Consider the following 16,480-nt stretch of genomic DNA (forward strand, 5'->3'; position numbering starts at 1 on the left):
AGCATGTTTACGTAATACATACAATTCAACTTCACATCCCAAATGATTTATTTATTTATTTTATTTTTCAAAATGGAAATATCTTGTAGCCATTACAAAGTAAGGGTTCTTGTAGTCTTGGCTCGTACACCCCCCACACTTACAGTGACTTAACCCAGGCAGTGCTGGCAGGGCGCAGTGGGAGCTGAGGGGGTGGACGGAGGCGAGCCTTCATGCTCCACTGAAGATCCACTGTTGTAGCACTACAACCCCAGTAATCATCACTAATACATAACACAGCACCATGTGCGAGTGTGCGTGGGTGTGTGTATCTCAGTCTACATAGTTGTCATTAATTTGGCTGTTAATACCTTTGCCTTTAAATTTCTGATATAGACAAGTTTATCTCAATATAAACTTACAGTATCTATGGGCGTTGACGTGTGTGTTCTAGGTTTATCAAAGGTCTCATAAAAACAGACCTTTTTCAAAATAACTGGGGAAGTGAAACTTGAAAGTGTGTGTTTCTTTCTCCCACTTTCATTAAAAAAACAACAATGCATTTCATTTATTATGATTAAAAAGGCATATTTTACGCATTTTTGTAGTTTGTGCATCAGTAATGTACATTAATTGTTAAAGACAAGACTTCTGACTCTCAGCAGAGCTTTGTTCGATCCTTAATGTTGAAGAAATCCTCTAAACCCTAAAACTACCATGTGAAAAAGGACTGGATGTGGGTCTCAACCTCTCCCGATCTGTGTGTGTGTGTGCTCGTGTGTGTGCTCGTACGTGTGCTCGTGCGTGTGCTCGTGCGTGTGCTCGTGCGTGTGCTCGTGCGTCGTTTGCCATGATCGGTGAAGCGTAAAGTTAGCAGATGAGACAGAGAGAAATGGGTTTCATTGAGAGGACCCGATCCATTTATAGCAGTAATCAACTCACATACACAGTCAGGACGCAGGCTTACTTTAATTCCATACACTTCGTCTGACCCCGAATAAACACTGTTTTGGCCTTATTCTCCACGTCAACTCTGACGAGGCTCGGGGGTTGGGATTCCTTCACTTCATCAAATGAGTTGTGTCCGCCATATTGTTACTAATAACTAGTAATCCTACAAACATGTGCATATTTGTACAGCATTACAAGTCACACTGAGCCTGATCTACTAAAGGTTTGGTGGAGAAAGACCAGGGTAAACTCGATATTACGCTCACCCACATGTTGAAGGTGAAGCTGATCTACAAACGGGATGTACTAAGGATTGTGCCTGACAGCCGTGTAAAATAACACACCCAATCCATGAAGTGCTTTCTTGACTATGGAATAATGGGCACGGCTCCCAGATTGCGCAAAACACTGGGAGGAGTGTATGCTAATAGAGTTGCTGTTTGCCAAATTCAGATTTCTTTGCTGTAACGCTCTGATGTTTCAGAATTCCTAAACAAAGTCGAAATCCATAGTGTCACATTGTGCTGCATCCGATCACTACTAATCAAGAATGGATGCAAAAACCCTCATTTCAATATGGGCTGTTGTCATGGTATTGTTCTTTATTGACAAAGCACTCAAAACAAAAGCACAATTAATTTGTGTGACCATGCAAATTAGCATGTTTCATACAGGATTTTACTAAATCAGACCCAACGTGTTTCCTCCCTTCCGTGTGCCAAATACTAACCTTCATCTTCACACAACATTAAAATACATGTAAAATATTGTGAGGCCAGCGTGTCGCGGTCTCTCAAGTTTAGAACCCCAGAAAAGGACTAAAACTATTGTTGGGAAGTATCAGAGCATCTTCTGGGGCTGGCCGGTCGTTTCCGAAGAGCTGGGCACACTGCACAGGCTTAATTTATTAGAGCAATCCAGTGTGTGTGTGTGTGTGTGTGTGTGTGTGTGTGTGTGTGTGTGTGTGTGTGTGTGTGTGTGTGTGTGTGTGTGTGTGTGTGTGTGTGTCAGAGAGATTGAGAGATATGGTGGAAGTACAATGAAAAGGCGAAACAATGGCCAAACAATGAACACTGTAGAGAGAGAGGGGAGGACGAGCGAGAGGAGCGTTATGACACAGAGTGAAACGGAGGGTGAGATGGAAGCAGGACAGATAATGAGAGTGAATAATGTTGTTTCACTCCAAATAAATGTTCCCACACAATGGCTTTAATTATGCAGATAATTGTGATGTCCCTTCGTTCTCCTCCTCCCTTCATTCACCTCCTCCCTCTCCCTCATTCTGCTGCCGACAAATTTAATACGCTGCCGTCTGTGTGTGTGTGTGTGTGTGTGTGTGTGTGTGTGTGTGTGTGTGTGTGTGTGTGTGTGTGTGAAGGTGAGCAGAGGCAAGCGAGTGCAAAAGACAGATTTTGTGAGGAGTGGGCAAAGTTGAGCATGAGAAAGAGGACTTGCAGCATACAGATTGCCTCTGTGTGTGTGTGTGTGTGTGTGTGTGTGTGTGTGTGTGTGTGTGTGTGTGTGTGTGTGTGTGTGTGTGTGTGTGTTCCCACACGCACTACACTTACCCCTTTGCAGATTGCGACAGCTTCCTTGGACATTGACTTGGGATAGGAGACATGATGCTCCATGATGGACTGAAATAACTCATCTTCATCCTCACCATCAAACGGTGGCTGGAGAGGAGGAAAGGAGAGGCGTGAGGGAGAGGCAGCACAGGACAAATCGAGGGGATTTAATCGGGGATCGTTGAAAGGTTTTTTTTGTTTGAACCCACGGAAATCAAAAACCCTGACGGCCTTTATCACTTACAAATGTGTCTATATCCACTCCAGATGAGATGTTAAGGTTTTGCAAATGTCACATTTATTCTTAACAATTATTAATGACATGAGAGGAAAACTCATTATAGGATAGAATTCATTAGCTAACCTTTCACTTGAGAGTGTTTGTTTTACTCACATTCAGGTGCTGCAGGACGATGAGCTTCACTTGTGCATTTATGCAGTTTCAAAAACGGTTTTATTTATTTTGTCAATGTGAGTTTAATGAAAACCAACGCAGACACACAAAGACTAACCTGTCCAGCCAACATCTCATAGAGCAAAACTCCAAAAGCCCACCAGTCCACTGATTTCCCATAAGGTTGGTAGGCTATAATCTGGAAAATTAAAAGGCAGAAAGGTTACAAACCTTATTTTGATTACTTAGAAATAATACTTGTTTAATGGCCATTCAGTATCAAGACATAAACCAGTCAACACGCTGTACCTCAGGAGCAATGTAGTCGGGTGTCCCACAGAAGGTCTTGGTGGTGACTCCATCCAGCATATTTTCTTTGCACATACCAAAGTCTGCAATCTTGATGTGACCCTCACAGTCCAGCATGACATTGTCCAGCTTCAGGTCTCTACAGGTCCATTCAACAACATCACAACGGGTTAGATAGTGGGAATCCCTTTTCAACCCCACATGTACTACTCTGATTTTGTAAAATCCCAAGCCTTCTTGTCTTAAATATCTTCAGCAATCGCCAAGAATGTATCAGGATTAATCTGACTTTACTCTCCTCTCTGAATATTACAGATGAATACATATCATGTTCAACTTGGTACTGATGTTAAACCAAAAGCATTAGTCTGCAGGAATCTGTCAGTGGGCAAAGAAGCTCTGGGGAGTGCTTTTATGAACTGAAGAGATTTGGCTCGTGGATGATTTGAGTGCTTTAAAAATACAGCTCTGAGGGCTGAGAGTGGTCAAAACCAAAGTGTACCTTTAAAAGGCAAAACTTAACCCAACAGTTGCTCAGTAGTTTGGCTTGTAGAGAGGTTGATACTGAAAATTCATACTGTAGGTTTAGACTGCTGGGATAGGGTGTATTTGATTGCTCTTTTCTTTACTTGATGAATTGATGTGATCATTTCATCTCCTTCCTCCATTTCCATTATTGTCTGGACTGTGATTTGATATGCTCTGGTCAATCTCTCAGGAGGTTATCTCTATTGTCTGCAATCTTTCCTCACTGTCTTCTCCGTTTTGTCCCTGAGCCTGCATTGTGTTGTTGGTTGCTTTTCGCTGTTGCAACACACCGACTGCTGAGCACCTTGCATGGCAGGTGTGTGTGGGTGAATGTAGTAGATCATATCAAAGTGCGTTGACCTGATACTTTTTATCATTTGTCACTCTAGCAATTCTTAATGGACTATCAAAACATGTTTTTTTTGGGGTTGTGTTGTAACTAATAATTAATAATAAATATCAGATTTTGGTTTGCATGTATGTTCATGGATCAATGGATATCCCAACAGATAATACTGCACTGTCCCTGTGAAATGTGAAGGAGGCCACATTTAGATGCATGAAGCTCTTATTAGTCTGCTGTTAACTGCACTTAGTTTGTTGTTATGAATTCGGCGTGTCAAGCATGAATGTCACCTGTAGATGATGCCCTTTAGATGCAGGAAAAACAGACCAATGGCTATCTCTGCTGCGTAGAATCTACACACACACACACATACACAAAAATAGAAGAAACAATAACAGCAATTAGAAGGGGGCAAAGAGAAAAGACTGCAGGGAAACGGGAATGATGTGTTTGCGTATGTGCGAGTGTGTCAAAGTAAAGGTCAGTGCTGTCTTTTCAAGGCCAGAGAGCAGCTGATAAGATCAACACAAGTCTGGTCAGACTGACCAATCAGTCAACTATGTTTGTATTAAGTGTGCACAGTCAGTGTGTGTTTATAAAATGTTTGCTAAATATGTCACAAGGCTTTGTGGAGGTGTGGGGGATACATGAAAAACAAGGTAGGCTTGTTCGGAGCTCATTCACTGTTGTTTCTGTGAGGCAGAATTATGTCCAGCCACAGTGCGGTGACTAACTCGTCGTGCCCGTTAGATGATGAGCTTGAATGGAGGGAAAATACAAAGAGACATGACTCTGAGCCAAAGTTCAAGGCAAGATCCTCATCCATGGCGCAGAATACCCCGACTATTGTCTGATAAATAAATTAAACCAAGGAGAATAAGCAGATGGCCTTAGATAAAAGAGTTCCTCATCCACTTCGACTTGCCCTTCAGCAGTCTAAACCTTGTGCCAGAGGGAAGAAACTCTAATTCCCTATGAAGTAGATGAAGGGCTAACTTCTCCAAGGCTCTCGCTTCCCAGACAACCCGCTTGTCAAATATGTCAGCCCGCTGGTTCGGCTTGACACCAGTGATCTTGCCAGCCACCTTAATTATATTCTGCAGTTTTAGAGGTATTGTACCACACACTGAAAACTCTCAGGAGCTGCTGGATTACTTGCGTTCCTTTGAAGTTCTTGAGGGCTGCGGCGTGCATCGGGGCAAACAACATATTTCACCCCGAGGCTCTGCTCAGATTGCTCATCCATCACCCGAGCCTGTCAAAGCGCTGATGGCTTATTCACAATTTTTATTTCTATTTTTTTTAAAAAGCACTACAGTTTACCTGTGAAACATCCATTTGAATGGGGTTGGGATTTTGGGGAGATGAGTGCATAAGATAGTGGAGAGCATGTGTGGTGTTTACTTACACAGCATGGGGCTCTTTGAACTTGCCGACCTGCTGGATCTGATACATGAGATCTCCCCCGTTTATGTACTCCATGACAAAATACAAACGGTCCTACGGAGACAGAGGAGAGGCAGACGGAGAAAGAAAGGTCAGTTTTCATAAAAGATGATAGATCACAGAGGAATTAGATGGGGGAGAGAGAAAAAAATAAAAAGAGTGTCAAATGCTGTGGAGGGAGAGGATTTTCAGGGGGTGGAGATGGGACAAATACAAGAAGGTCAAAGGAGAGAAACAGAAAAAAGATGACTGAAGGAGTAAAAATGTACAGGGAAGGATACAGAAAAGAGAGAAAATGTAGTTTGTCAGCTGGGTGAGCACAGTGGCATCAATTTAAGGACCTATTGTCCTCTGTTATCCACAGAAATTGCCAATAAGGTGTAATATGTGAGAAAAAGTGAAGGGATTTATTGTATGGCTGTGTGTGTGAGTGTGAGTGTGTGTGCGTGCAAGAGAGAGTGCTAAAACATTGTGTGTCAGGGCCTGCACTGCCTGATAAGTCATATGAGCAGTTGCAGTGTATGTGTGATTCAAACTCAACTGCATGAGTGTGTGTTCTCCACACTATATCCATCATGTATCCTGTTGGTGTATACATAACATTTGTCGGTTTTGCATGTGTGTAGACTGGGTTAGCTTTATTTGTCTAGTCGAACCCCAAATTGATTCAACGATGGACAAAAAAAACATGCAGCGATGAGGCGCGGGGATGTAAATGAAATGCACTCGGAGTTAAGTGTGAAAGCAGAGAGCTATATTTACTCCTGTGTTGACTCATCTTCAGTGTAGTATGGATTATACGTCAGGAGATGAGCATGAATCAAATTTGAATTCAGCCTGTGTATTCCAGCTGTGAGCTGGTGGCAGCAGGCAAGGTGGCTCCTGTTAAGACCACAGAGCTCACCAGCAGTGCAGCTGTGCCCTTCAGCAGGATGTCGCACGGTGGCTCACTTGTGATAACATATCGTGACAGTGTCGAAGCCGACCAGTGGTGTCGGTTCAGCTTTTAAAAGATGTTGTTTCTTTGTTTATACAGTTCAGAGTGTGGCTGCTTTCGTGATCAAACAAGCACATACAATATTTTGCCATTCTTTACGGGATATTACCAACAATCTGATTTACAACAATAAAGACATTCATTCAGACATTTTACAGCAGAAGGTTTCATTAAATCCTCACGTACACTCTGTGCCACAACAAAGAAAAGTTTAAATCTCTAGGTTATTATGGCACTATTTTACTGGCCTGCCACACTCAGGATGGAATTGGACTGTATGTGACCACTGAACTAAAATGTGATTGATATCATGAACTTAAAGAGTATAATGTCTTAAAAATAGCTCAGCTGTATTTGCTTTGATTGTGTCATAATGTTACACAAGCTTACAAAAAAACTGCGAAGTATCGGGCTAATGAGGAAGATGAATAGGTCAAAAAAATATGAGTGCACCAAGAGGGTTCCATGGAATATGGCTGCATAGAAGCAATGGACCGAATAAGAGCTGAACCCTGATACCCTGTGTCAACTTAAAGAGTTCATCCTCAGAGAAAAGGAAGCGTCTGTGTGTGGGAACAGCTGGAAATGGAATCACCGTGTTGGTTTTCTTGTGAAGCAGATCTCTTCCAACACTAAAGTATTCATACATTTTGCTGTATTACAGCAAATAAATCACAATTAGCTTCTATGATGCAAGAACATTTTTATTTATTATTTATTTTTTTAACTTAAACAACAGTAAAATCTTTTCTTGAAATTTTGATGCACGCACCATAGTCTGAAAGGTCGAGTGCAGCTGCGTCAGGAATGGAGGTTTTCCGGCCAACGCTAAGACTCTCTTCTCCACCATGGTGCACTCCACGTCATCATCTTGGATCACAACGTCCTTCTTCAGGATCTTTATTGCGTACAGGTCCTCCGTCCCTTTACGCTCCGCCAGCATCACCTTTGAGTGGCACAAAGAGAAAACACAGCGAGGACAGATGTGAAATGCACAAAAGACAAATTCATCAATATTCAAAATCTTCAAGACGCACAGGTCTCCCTGTCGTTGATTTAAACTGACAGAGAAAAGAAGGGCACGGCGGAGGAAAAGGAGAGAAAGGGGAGAGAAAGCGATATGGGAGAGGCAGGCAGAGCGAGAGAGACAGGGAAGGAATTGTAGAGGACGGCGAGTGAAGCAATCAAGGAAAGCTTCTCTGACTGTTTTGGGTTAGACAGTCAAGGTAGGAATAAAGACAAAAAGGACAAAAGCAAAAAAAAAAAACTAAAACCCTCAATTCATCACTTTTTAAGATGTGACTAGAGGACAGAAAACTAGGCTAGAGGAGCAGACGAGAAAAGAAAAAGAAGCAAGGAACACGTTTTATTACACGTCATTGTGAGAAAAGTTCTTGGGATTGTGAGAGAATTGTCTAGTGAGTTCAAGCACAGAAACACACACACACACACAGGGGGGGGGGGGGGGGGCGTGCATCTCCCTGGATTTTGTGTCAGTGTGGTAACACGGTGGTTATTCACCATGGCTGCAACAGAGAAGCGACCCCTTCAGAGATTGAACGGAGCGCATCCAATCACAGTTCAGTGACCAGGAATTGAGCGGGAGACTCGTCAAGTTGAGGATCTGTCCGTATGCTGAAGCAGTGTGCAGTAGTGTGATTTGTTTTAGCTGAATATCTGGTACTTACCAGCAGAGCTAAACAGGAAATGGAACCAGATTTAACTTGTACATCACATTTTACGGCTTCGGAGTAAACAGTGAGATGGTGAGACCAACACAATCGCAAATCATTTGGGCAAAACAGGACAAATACATTCACCTATTCTTTCTCACACTTATAAACATCGGTGCCATTAAAAAAATCCTTGCACAGCATTGAGTACTTTTTGGGGGATCAGAGTCTTTCTTAAAAACACTTCCACAGGCAGAATTTCAAAAAGGAAAACAGAAATGATCAGACCAAGGACAAAATTACCCGGTCCCTCTTAAAAATCTCTCTTAATAGGTTTGCCTGCCTTTGTTGTTATTATGGAGCACAGCCCCCCTTAGCATCAGTACCGCCGTGGAGTTTTTGTGGCAGCCGTCAACAAGTCCTATCACTCTCTCGTTTTCTCACGTTGCATTTCTTCTTGGCCGAATGTCTCCAGATCCTGTAAATTTCTTTGGAAGAAATACATGTCGAACAGCTCTCAAAAGTAGCTCAAAGATAGAGGGCAGGAGGAGGCCATTCCAGAATTTTCACTTCTATTCTTCCTGCAGACACTGAAGGGTCGACTGAGTTGGACACACGACCTTTAATCCACTTCTCTGAAAACATTAAGTGGCATTTTGTAAACTGTGTGTATCTGCTTGTATTCTTTTCCAGATTCACAAAGTGCACAGGCCTTTTGACAGTGCTTTTGCTTTTTTTTTTACCATGGCTCAGTATTAAGCCAATGACAATCAATTGCGACATGCATTATTAGTATTGTCAAACTATATGGTTATTATAATGTACAAAAGACAGTCATGGTTATGCGACAATGACAACATGACTATCCATGTCTGCAGGGTTAGTAAAGTTTCCCGAAAAAATACAAAAGGATGCGAGTTATTCAATATATTAAACGTTGAAGCCAGAATGGTATGATAAATTTAATGCATCCTCGCTCCCTACGCATAATTCTTTCAGAATGAGTCAGCTGGAAACATGAAAAATACAGGTGAGACAGCTCAGAGCTGAAACACTAGTCCATTAAAAAAAATACAGTGAATAGCTAGAAAAGCAATTTTCGTTCGTTTAAATGATAAAGTTTACATATTAAAAATGTTCCACTGTTAAATGTAAAGATTATGTGAGATAATGGAAAAGTGCTTATGGCTGGAAGACCTGAGCTGAAGGTGGATTTGTCTCTAACTTTCTGACAATGTCACCAAGATCATTTAGTGCTCGCGGATTTTTATAGCTGTTTGGCTTTCCTTTGTCCTTTATGAACTTCACAGAGGACACATAAGGGAACCAAGAACAAAGAAAAAGAGAAGGGAGGTGGAGATTATTCAAACCTCTGTTTTAAGGATCTTCAGGGTGCACAGTTTGGGCTTGGATAACGATAAAGGAAGGTGGACGGGCAAAGGGAGCGGGATTAAAAAGGAGGAGAAAGATTGACTCGGGATGAGAAAGGCAAAATGTGAAGTTGGCATTTCTGGTTGCGGGGGGGGGGGGGGACCTGTATGTACTCAAAAATAAGACCCTATATTGCACTGTAATCATACAGTTTCGGGTATTGCGACTGATAACATGCAGGTCGGGACATTGAAATCAGACAAACACAGTGGGTCAGTTTTAATTCAGTGTGTGGTCACACGCGTGAGATACAACCAACCGAGGCAGATCAGACGGATCCAAACAAGCCACTGTGAGACGACTCGCTCTGCGCTGCTGCACGTGTATGGACGTGTACGTCCTCTGCAGTATTAATGCCTTGTATCCAAGGTCGGGCTTATGCTGCTAAAATCTACTCACACAAAGAGTAAATGCTGCCGCTTCGTCTTTCTCGTTCAGCTCTGCTACTCACTGTATCCTGTGCTCTTCTCTCTCGGATTTATTTGGTTTTGAGTTTTTCTATTATATTTTCTTTCTTTTTTTTTTTTTTTTTTCTGACGAAACCCTGTTGTTGCGACAAATAGCTGGCCGAATGTGGGCCAGGTCTCAGCTCGCCGGTCATCTTGGAAAAGTTGAAGGAGACTCGTGACCAGTGCTAAAATCTGCTAAAATCTGGAATTTAGAAGAGAAAGCAACCCTGTGTAGCAGCAGGAAAATGACCAGGGAGGATTAACGGTTATTGTGACAGTAACAGAGCAGCGTAAAACTTTTTCCCTCCCAGAATTACTTAAACAGAGTAAGAAACTACAGAAGTTACTTTTGTGAATTACAAGTTGAGATTAGGTTTTCTCTTTGACATGTGTAACTACACTACTTTAAAAAAAAAAAAAAAAAAAAAGATATCTTAAAACCAGGCAAGATGAAGGAAAACCGCTGTGCTTTCTATTAAACTACAAGTATGCTGTGTTTGTAGTTCCCACAAGGCTAATTGAGTTTTGGGGCAAGAACAAGGCATCTTCCATTCTACTGTGCACTTTATATTAAAACCTTTTATTCCACATCTTTGCAGAATGCACAGAATGGGCCTCGTGCATTTAAAATGTTATGCTGCTCAACAGCTCCTGTACAGCTTTGTTAGATTATTTCATTGATGTGTTTAATATAATAATTACCCCAGAGCTGCATGATACTTTAGATTTTAGATGAACTGCAGACATATTTTCCCCCTCCCCATCAGCTGCTTGTGTGCAAACAGAATCACGCCGCAGAACACCCACAAGAAAATAACAAATAACTCTGTGTAAGTTACTGTAGATAAGTGTCATCTCAATGATGGAAAGAGAAACATATCACATGCATTATTCTTTTAAAATCCTTAAAAAAAAAAAAAAGGGTGACCTTATGTCAGTCTTTCTCTCCTTAGAGATCAGAAACTTCCCAACTTTGCTGTTTATGTCTTATAAATATTCAGGTATGATAATGTGGCGGGGTTATCAAGTTCGGTATTCTACAGGGAGTGCAGCACAGATGGACAAAGAGACACAGTTGTATGTGTGTGTGCAGCCGTGTGCGTGTGTCTGTGGGTGGTAATGTGTGTTTCTGCAGTGTGTGAGTCTGTGTGTGTGTGTGTATGTGTGGGGGGAGGGGGCAGTTTAAGAATCTGCATTAAAATCTGAAAGTTGAATGTTTCTCTTTGACTGCATGCGTGGACTCGGTGCATATGGCAGCAGTGTGACTCCATGTAAATACAAACCCAGTGAAGTTGAAACAGAAAGGAAGACGCCATCTGGCCCCAAGTTCATTTCACACAACCACAAGGACAAAGACAAGATGAGCCGAAGAGAAGGAGGACACAAAAATGTCTCCTCAATAGTCTAATGGCTCTACAGATCATAGATGGATGGTCTCTGGGGAGACAAACCTAGAAATCTGAACACTGATGTTCCTTTCACCTTCTCGGTGTCATAATATTTACCTGATGGATTTAATGATCACATGGAGATAAAGTGCTTCACTCAAGGAGAGCGGTGTCACTCTGCCATTCATAAAGTGTATCGCTGTATTACAGAATGAACTGTGGCGTGTGTCGCTGTTTTATCCAGGAAACTTGTTCAGGGTCATTTGCCAGAAAGCAGTCCGGAGGATATTAGCTGTCATGTGTCGTAAATGACGCTTCTGCGTTTTCTCTGCTGACCTTGCAGAGTGAATTTATCCAGGCAAATTTAATATACCCACACTCTGTTGCACTGCATGAAATTGCACTGTGTTGTATGTCGCAGTGAGCGATGTGTATTATTCTAAATTGTCATGTATTATACATGGAGTACGTGTTGATTGTTTCCACTGTGGAAAAATGTTTTCTTGGATAATATTTTTCTTTCACTCTAGTGGTGGACATTTGTTTTAGATGGATCAATTCTTTGTTGTAACAATGCTTCTTCGCAATCAATCTATTTAGTTCCCTTTTAAAAGGCACCACGCATTTGTGGGATGAGCAGCCCACATACTGAAGTCTGCTGGTGATCCCACAGGTGAATGTTTGTTGCAAATGTCGCACAATCGCACACAGACAGTAAGACCACCTCTGCGCACTGTGCGCCTCAGCGTCCGCTGGCCCCGCTCTGGGATTTTCCGTACCCGGGTTTCTATTGTTCCCAATCGCTTCCACTCTGTTATAGTACTACTAACAGTAACGTGGAAATCTTACGGCGTATCGCACAGCCGGCGAGCTATCCCTGTGCTACGAAGGAATTCACTGAGCTCCTGAAAGCGATCCATTCTTTCACAAATCTTCTGTGCAAAAACACTCAAGCCACATATTATATGTGCATTGCTGACAAAGCACGAGGGCATTCTCAATTCTCTTGTTTGTTTTTTTTTTAGAGCCAGACAAAGCAAACAATAAGACATTGTTGGCTCATCTAAACTGCCAAGTAGGACAAATGCAGTGTCATCCTGCAACATCAGCACGAAACAAATCTACATTTAATTCAAATGGGAAGTCTCATATCAAGAAAGAAATTTGCAAAGTATTATTAGTCCTCACTACACACCAAACATGTGCAAACTATTTATTTATTTTTTAAAAGGCACTATAATCATGAATTTACAAGAGATAGTTTAAGCCAGAGGTGTGAAAGACAAGGACTGTGGACCAAAACTGTCCGTTCAGGATGAGATTACAAGGTGTAAAAAGAAGACATTGACTCCAGAGAAGTAACTCACTTGACTGAGGACTGCAGTGTTTAGTAGAAGTGGACATTACACAACACTGAGCTGTGAGCCGATCAATGATGATCAATGATGTATCAGTGTAAACTAGTTACCTTGTTGACAAAGTAACAGTAACATCAATCCATACCAATAGATTGGATTGGACAATTCAGTGTATTTTTCACCAGGCATCAGTATAATATTAAAATGTTTAAGATGTGCAACTTCTTCAGGTCTTGTGAGCGTTGAACAATTTCTATTCAAAGGTCATTGTACAGCAAATTCACTGGTCCGGCCCACTTGGCTTAAAATGAGTTTGACACCCCTGGTTTAGGTTGTCAAAAGCCATCGTTTTCACGCAACTGAAGGTTATCATGGCTGCCGAATGACTTTGCTATAAAACTCACTGAATTAACAATACATGTTCACTTGCTATGGCAGCAAATCCCTGGCAAAATTGCCAAATGCAATTGAAATCCACACATCCAAAACTCCTTTTCATCGATGTTTGTGCATCTCATTTGCGCTGAGAGATTTTTGCAGGGATTTGTGATGATGACAGCTGATTGTAAACACTGTATATACAGAGAGGGGATTCATCAGTGTGCTCATGATAAAGCTGGGATTTTGCCAACAGGGGCACCTATGCTTGAGGTTTCTGACCCCCTCTAATTAAATATTAACAAATGACTCAACGGGCAGTGGTTAGCATTCTTACCTCATAGTGAGAATATTCCCACTTCAAGCCAAGGTTTTAGGACTTTTGTATGTTTTCAAGTCCTCCATGGGTATTAAAAATTCCTCCTACAGCTAAAAAACCCACAATTGAGGAAAGTCGGTTCCTCTAAAGTTGCGCAGAAGTGTAAATGTGAGTCTGTCTCTCCCTTTTTGCCCTGTGATGGACTGTTGTACATTCAGTCCTGCATACATCCTGCATTCAGCTATCGTCATTCACGATCTGGCTCATCACCCTGCAACTCTTAGTTTGATAAAACAGTATGGAAAATGGATGGACACAGCACATATGCAAATATGGTTTGTCATTTGTATGCCAGAATGTATTGATTTATTTTCAAAAAAAAAAAAAGTAGAGAGCAGTAACATAGAATAAATCATCACTGCCCAACATACTGGGTTTAAATGTAAAAGTGCCCTTGCAAAAAAATGATTCCCATAATATGATTAGAATCATGAAATGATTATTAAACAGCTTCCATGCTTGCTTGTGTCTTCACAACTGACTGCTCCTGTGTGATATGCGTATGCGTATATGGGGAAATGACAATACAGATCACAATAAGACATGCCCTTGCCCGCATATGCCCATGAGACACGTGTGCGTGTGTTACTATCACAATCCAAGCATGTCCACAGAGAACTGCTGCGGCGATATTGTGATGCAGATGTCCTCCAACGCTGTGGTGTACAGAGAAACAATGAAGGTACCAGATTCCCACACAAATTTTAAATGATTTCAAATGATGCTCATGTCACACGAGGATCCATTTCTGGATGTGTGTTTCTACTTAGGAGAGCTTGTGTCCTCCACTTTGTGAAAATGTGTGGTGAGACTGCACGGGGATTAGGGTGTGGGGAGTGCATGTAATGGTCGTACATGTGTATGTGTCTCTGTGCACCTCAAGACAAACTACATGCTTCTCCACTCTCTGTGTCCTTACAGGTGTGCATGCGTGTTTCAGAAAGCTGTGGTTACGTGTTCATGCATGTGTGATTTGGGTATTCCAGTAATGATCCAGTCTCAACTCAGGCTCTCTACAATGACGCATCAGAGTAGCTTTAAATGCCTGTTACCATGGAAACAGGCAGCCGGCATACAGGTCTGATACATAGACAATGCTCTGTCTCTCTCTCTCTCTCCCTCTCTCTCTCCATCCTGCTCCACTCATCTTTTACCCATTTCCCCCCCTCCTGCTTCCTGTCTTTCTCTTCCACCATATCTCCCCGTTCGTTCTGTTTCTTGCCTCCATTTTCATTCATTCATGTCAGTCCCCCCCCCCCCCCCCCCCCTCGCAGGTTCCCCCCTCCTTTCTCATTCTCCCACTTCTCATTCAGTCTGATGCTGTTGCCTCTCCCTCAATTCATTCATGTCAACACTGTCACCATGCCTCACATCTCTGTCTTTCTCTCCTTTCATTTCTTACTTGCCATGTCATCCTCTCCACCTCTTTCGCTGCATCTGTCTTCTTCTACCTGTGTTTCATCTCCTCTAATTCTTTCCATCTCTGTCCATTTTCCCCTCTCTGCTTGAGCTGAAATGCTGAGTCAAACCGACACGCAATAAAAGGACCAAACAGACTCTTACAATAGTAGATATCACTAAAATATTTGCCATGCACTTGATCTTTGATTGTTTCAGCCCAGAAGGAAAAGATCGAAGTCCGTAACTGACTGCGAATTGTGATGACAGTACATTAGGATGTGACGTCATGACAACAAGAGATTGGTGAATTATGAAGGCACTGCACTGTTAGCAAGCTTCAAGCATTATAGATTTTGCGATTGTTTTTTTTTTATGTGTTGCCTCAGTTTAAACCATCATGTTTTTGTCTGGTGTAACAATCTTCCAGCAATATTTTGGTTCTACCTCTTAGACACTTAATCTCTGTGACGAAAAGCTCTTATTGTTGCATATACAAGCTGTGCACAAGTGTTTCCCGAAGTGCACTATTTGATACAGGAAAGTATATGCGTCTTTAATGTGTGTGCATTTCATTAAGAATCAAATAATTTGCCAAATGTAATACAACAAGCTAAAACTAATGACTACAACAAAAAAATAAAGTGCATGAGGAGGAAAAAGAAATCTTCAAGTTAGCAGCTTCAAAATTATTCAAACATGAAACAATTCCCGTCTGAAATACAAAATAAAATATGACACAAAAATTCTTACTTTTAAACTAACAGACAGAAGTGCCACAAAAACACTCTTGGACCCTATTAGGGAGTAGAGTGAGTTCCAGTAAAGTGGTGCATCCGATTGTAAATGAAGAAATTACAGTTTTATTTACATGATTGTAAAGATAAAAGTACACAACCACTGGCGCTCCATTGTCACAATGGCTGAAGTGACATTTAGATTCCTTGTGTGGTGCCAAGTTTATACACACTTTAAAACCCCGAATCTGTACAAAATGGGATGAAGAAAAAACAAAGAGACATTGAAACACATAAAGCCCTCACCTTGCCGAAGCTCCCCTTGCCCAGCACCATCAGGAAGTTGAAGTCGGACAGCTTCATGCGGTCTTGATTGCCATTGGAGTCGAACCGAGATGCAGCATTGGCCGACTTGCCGTCTGTGTTCTTGCCTGGACCGATCTTCGCCCTCTGCGTGGAGGACAGAGGACACGACCACATCATGAGGGAAAGAAAATTAAAGACGTGAGAACGCAAACTCTAATTCATCTGAGCTTTCTAAAATGTTGTGACGATGAAGCGTGTTTGTCTGACAGTAAGAAGCACGAGTTTCTAACCTGCAGGCCTATTGGAGCCTGACTCCTCACCGCAAAAATAAAGCCGTATAAAAATGGATGAAGAGACGACGTACAAGGAACTTGATGGTACAAAAGCATCTCCTCTCATATTTTTACACTATTTTCATAGTGGCTTATTAAATGAAATTACAATGTTTTAAGTAAACATAGCAAG

The 16,480-nt window shown here is 41.8% G+C and overlaps 1 protein-coding gene across 1 annotated transcript in view; it reads right to left on the reverse strand.

Annotated features, from left to right (window-relative positions):
- The window catches only part of LOC308124968 (protein kinase C beta type), a 73,671-nt gene that overhangs the window by 8,247 nt on the left and 48,944 nt on the right, over positions 1–16,480 (reverse strand). The window contains exons 9-15 of the mRNA XM_080488396.1: positions 16,016–16,159; positions 7,291–7,464; positions 5,484–5,575; positions 4,366–4,428; positions 3,202–3,340; positions 3,011–3,091; positions 2,499–2,606 (exon numbers count right to left, since the gene is read on the reverse strand). Of these exons, the coding sequence (XP_080344522.1) occupies positions 2,499–2,606; positions 3,011–3,091; positions 3,202–3,340; positions 4,366–4,428; positions 5,484–5,575; positions 7,291–7,464; positions 16,016–16,159 (801 nt within the window). The remainder of the gene's footprint in view (positions 1–2,498; positions 2,607–3,010; positions 3,092–3,201; positions 3,341–4,365; positions 4,429–5,483; positions 5,576–7,290; positions 7,465–16,015; positions 16,160–16,480) is intronic.

This window comes from Lipophrys pholis, assembly GCF_963383615.2.
Source record: "Lipophrys pholis genome assembly, chromosome: 19".
Classification (NCBI taxonomy): domain Eukaryota; kingdom Metazoa; phylum Chordata; class Actinopteri; order Blenniiformes; family Blenniidae; genus Lipophrys; species Lipophrys pholis.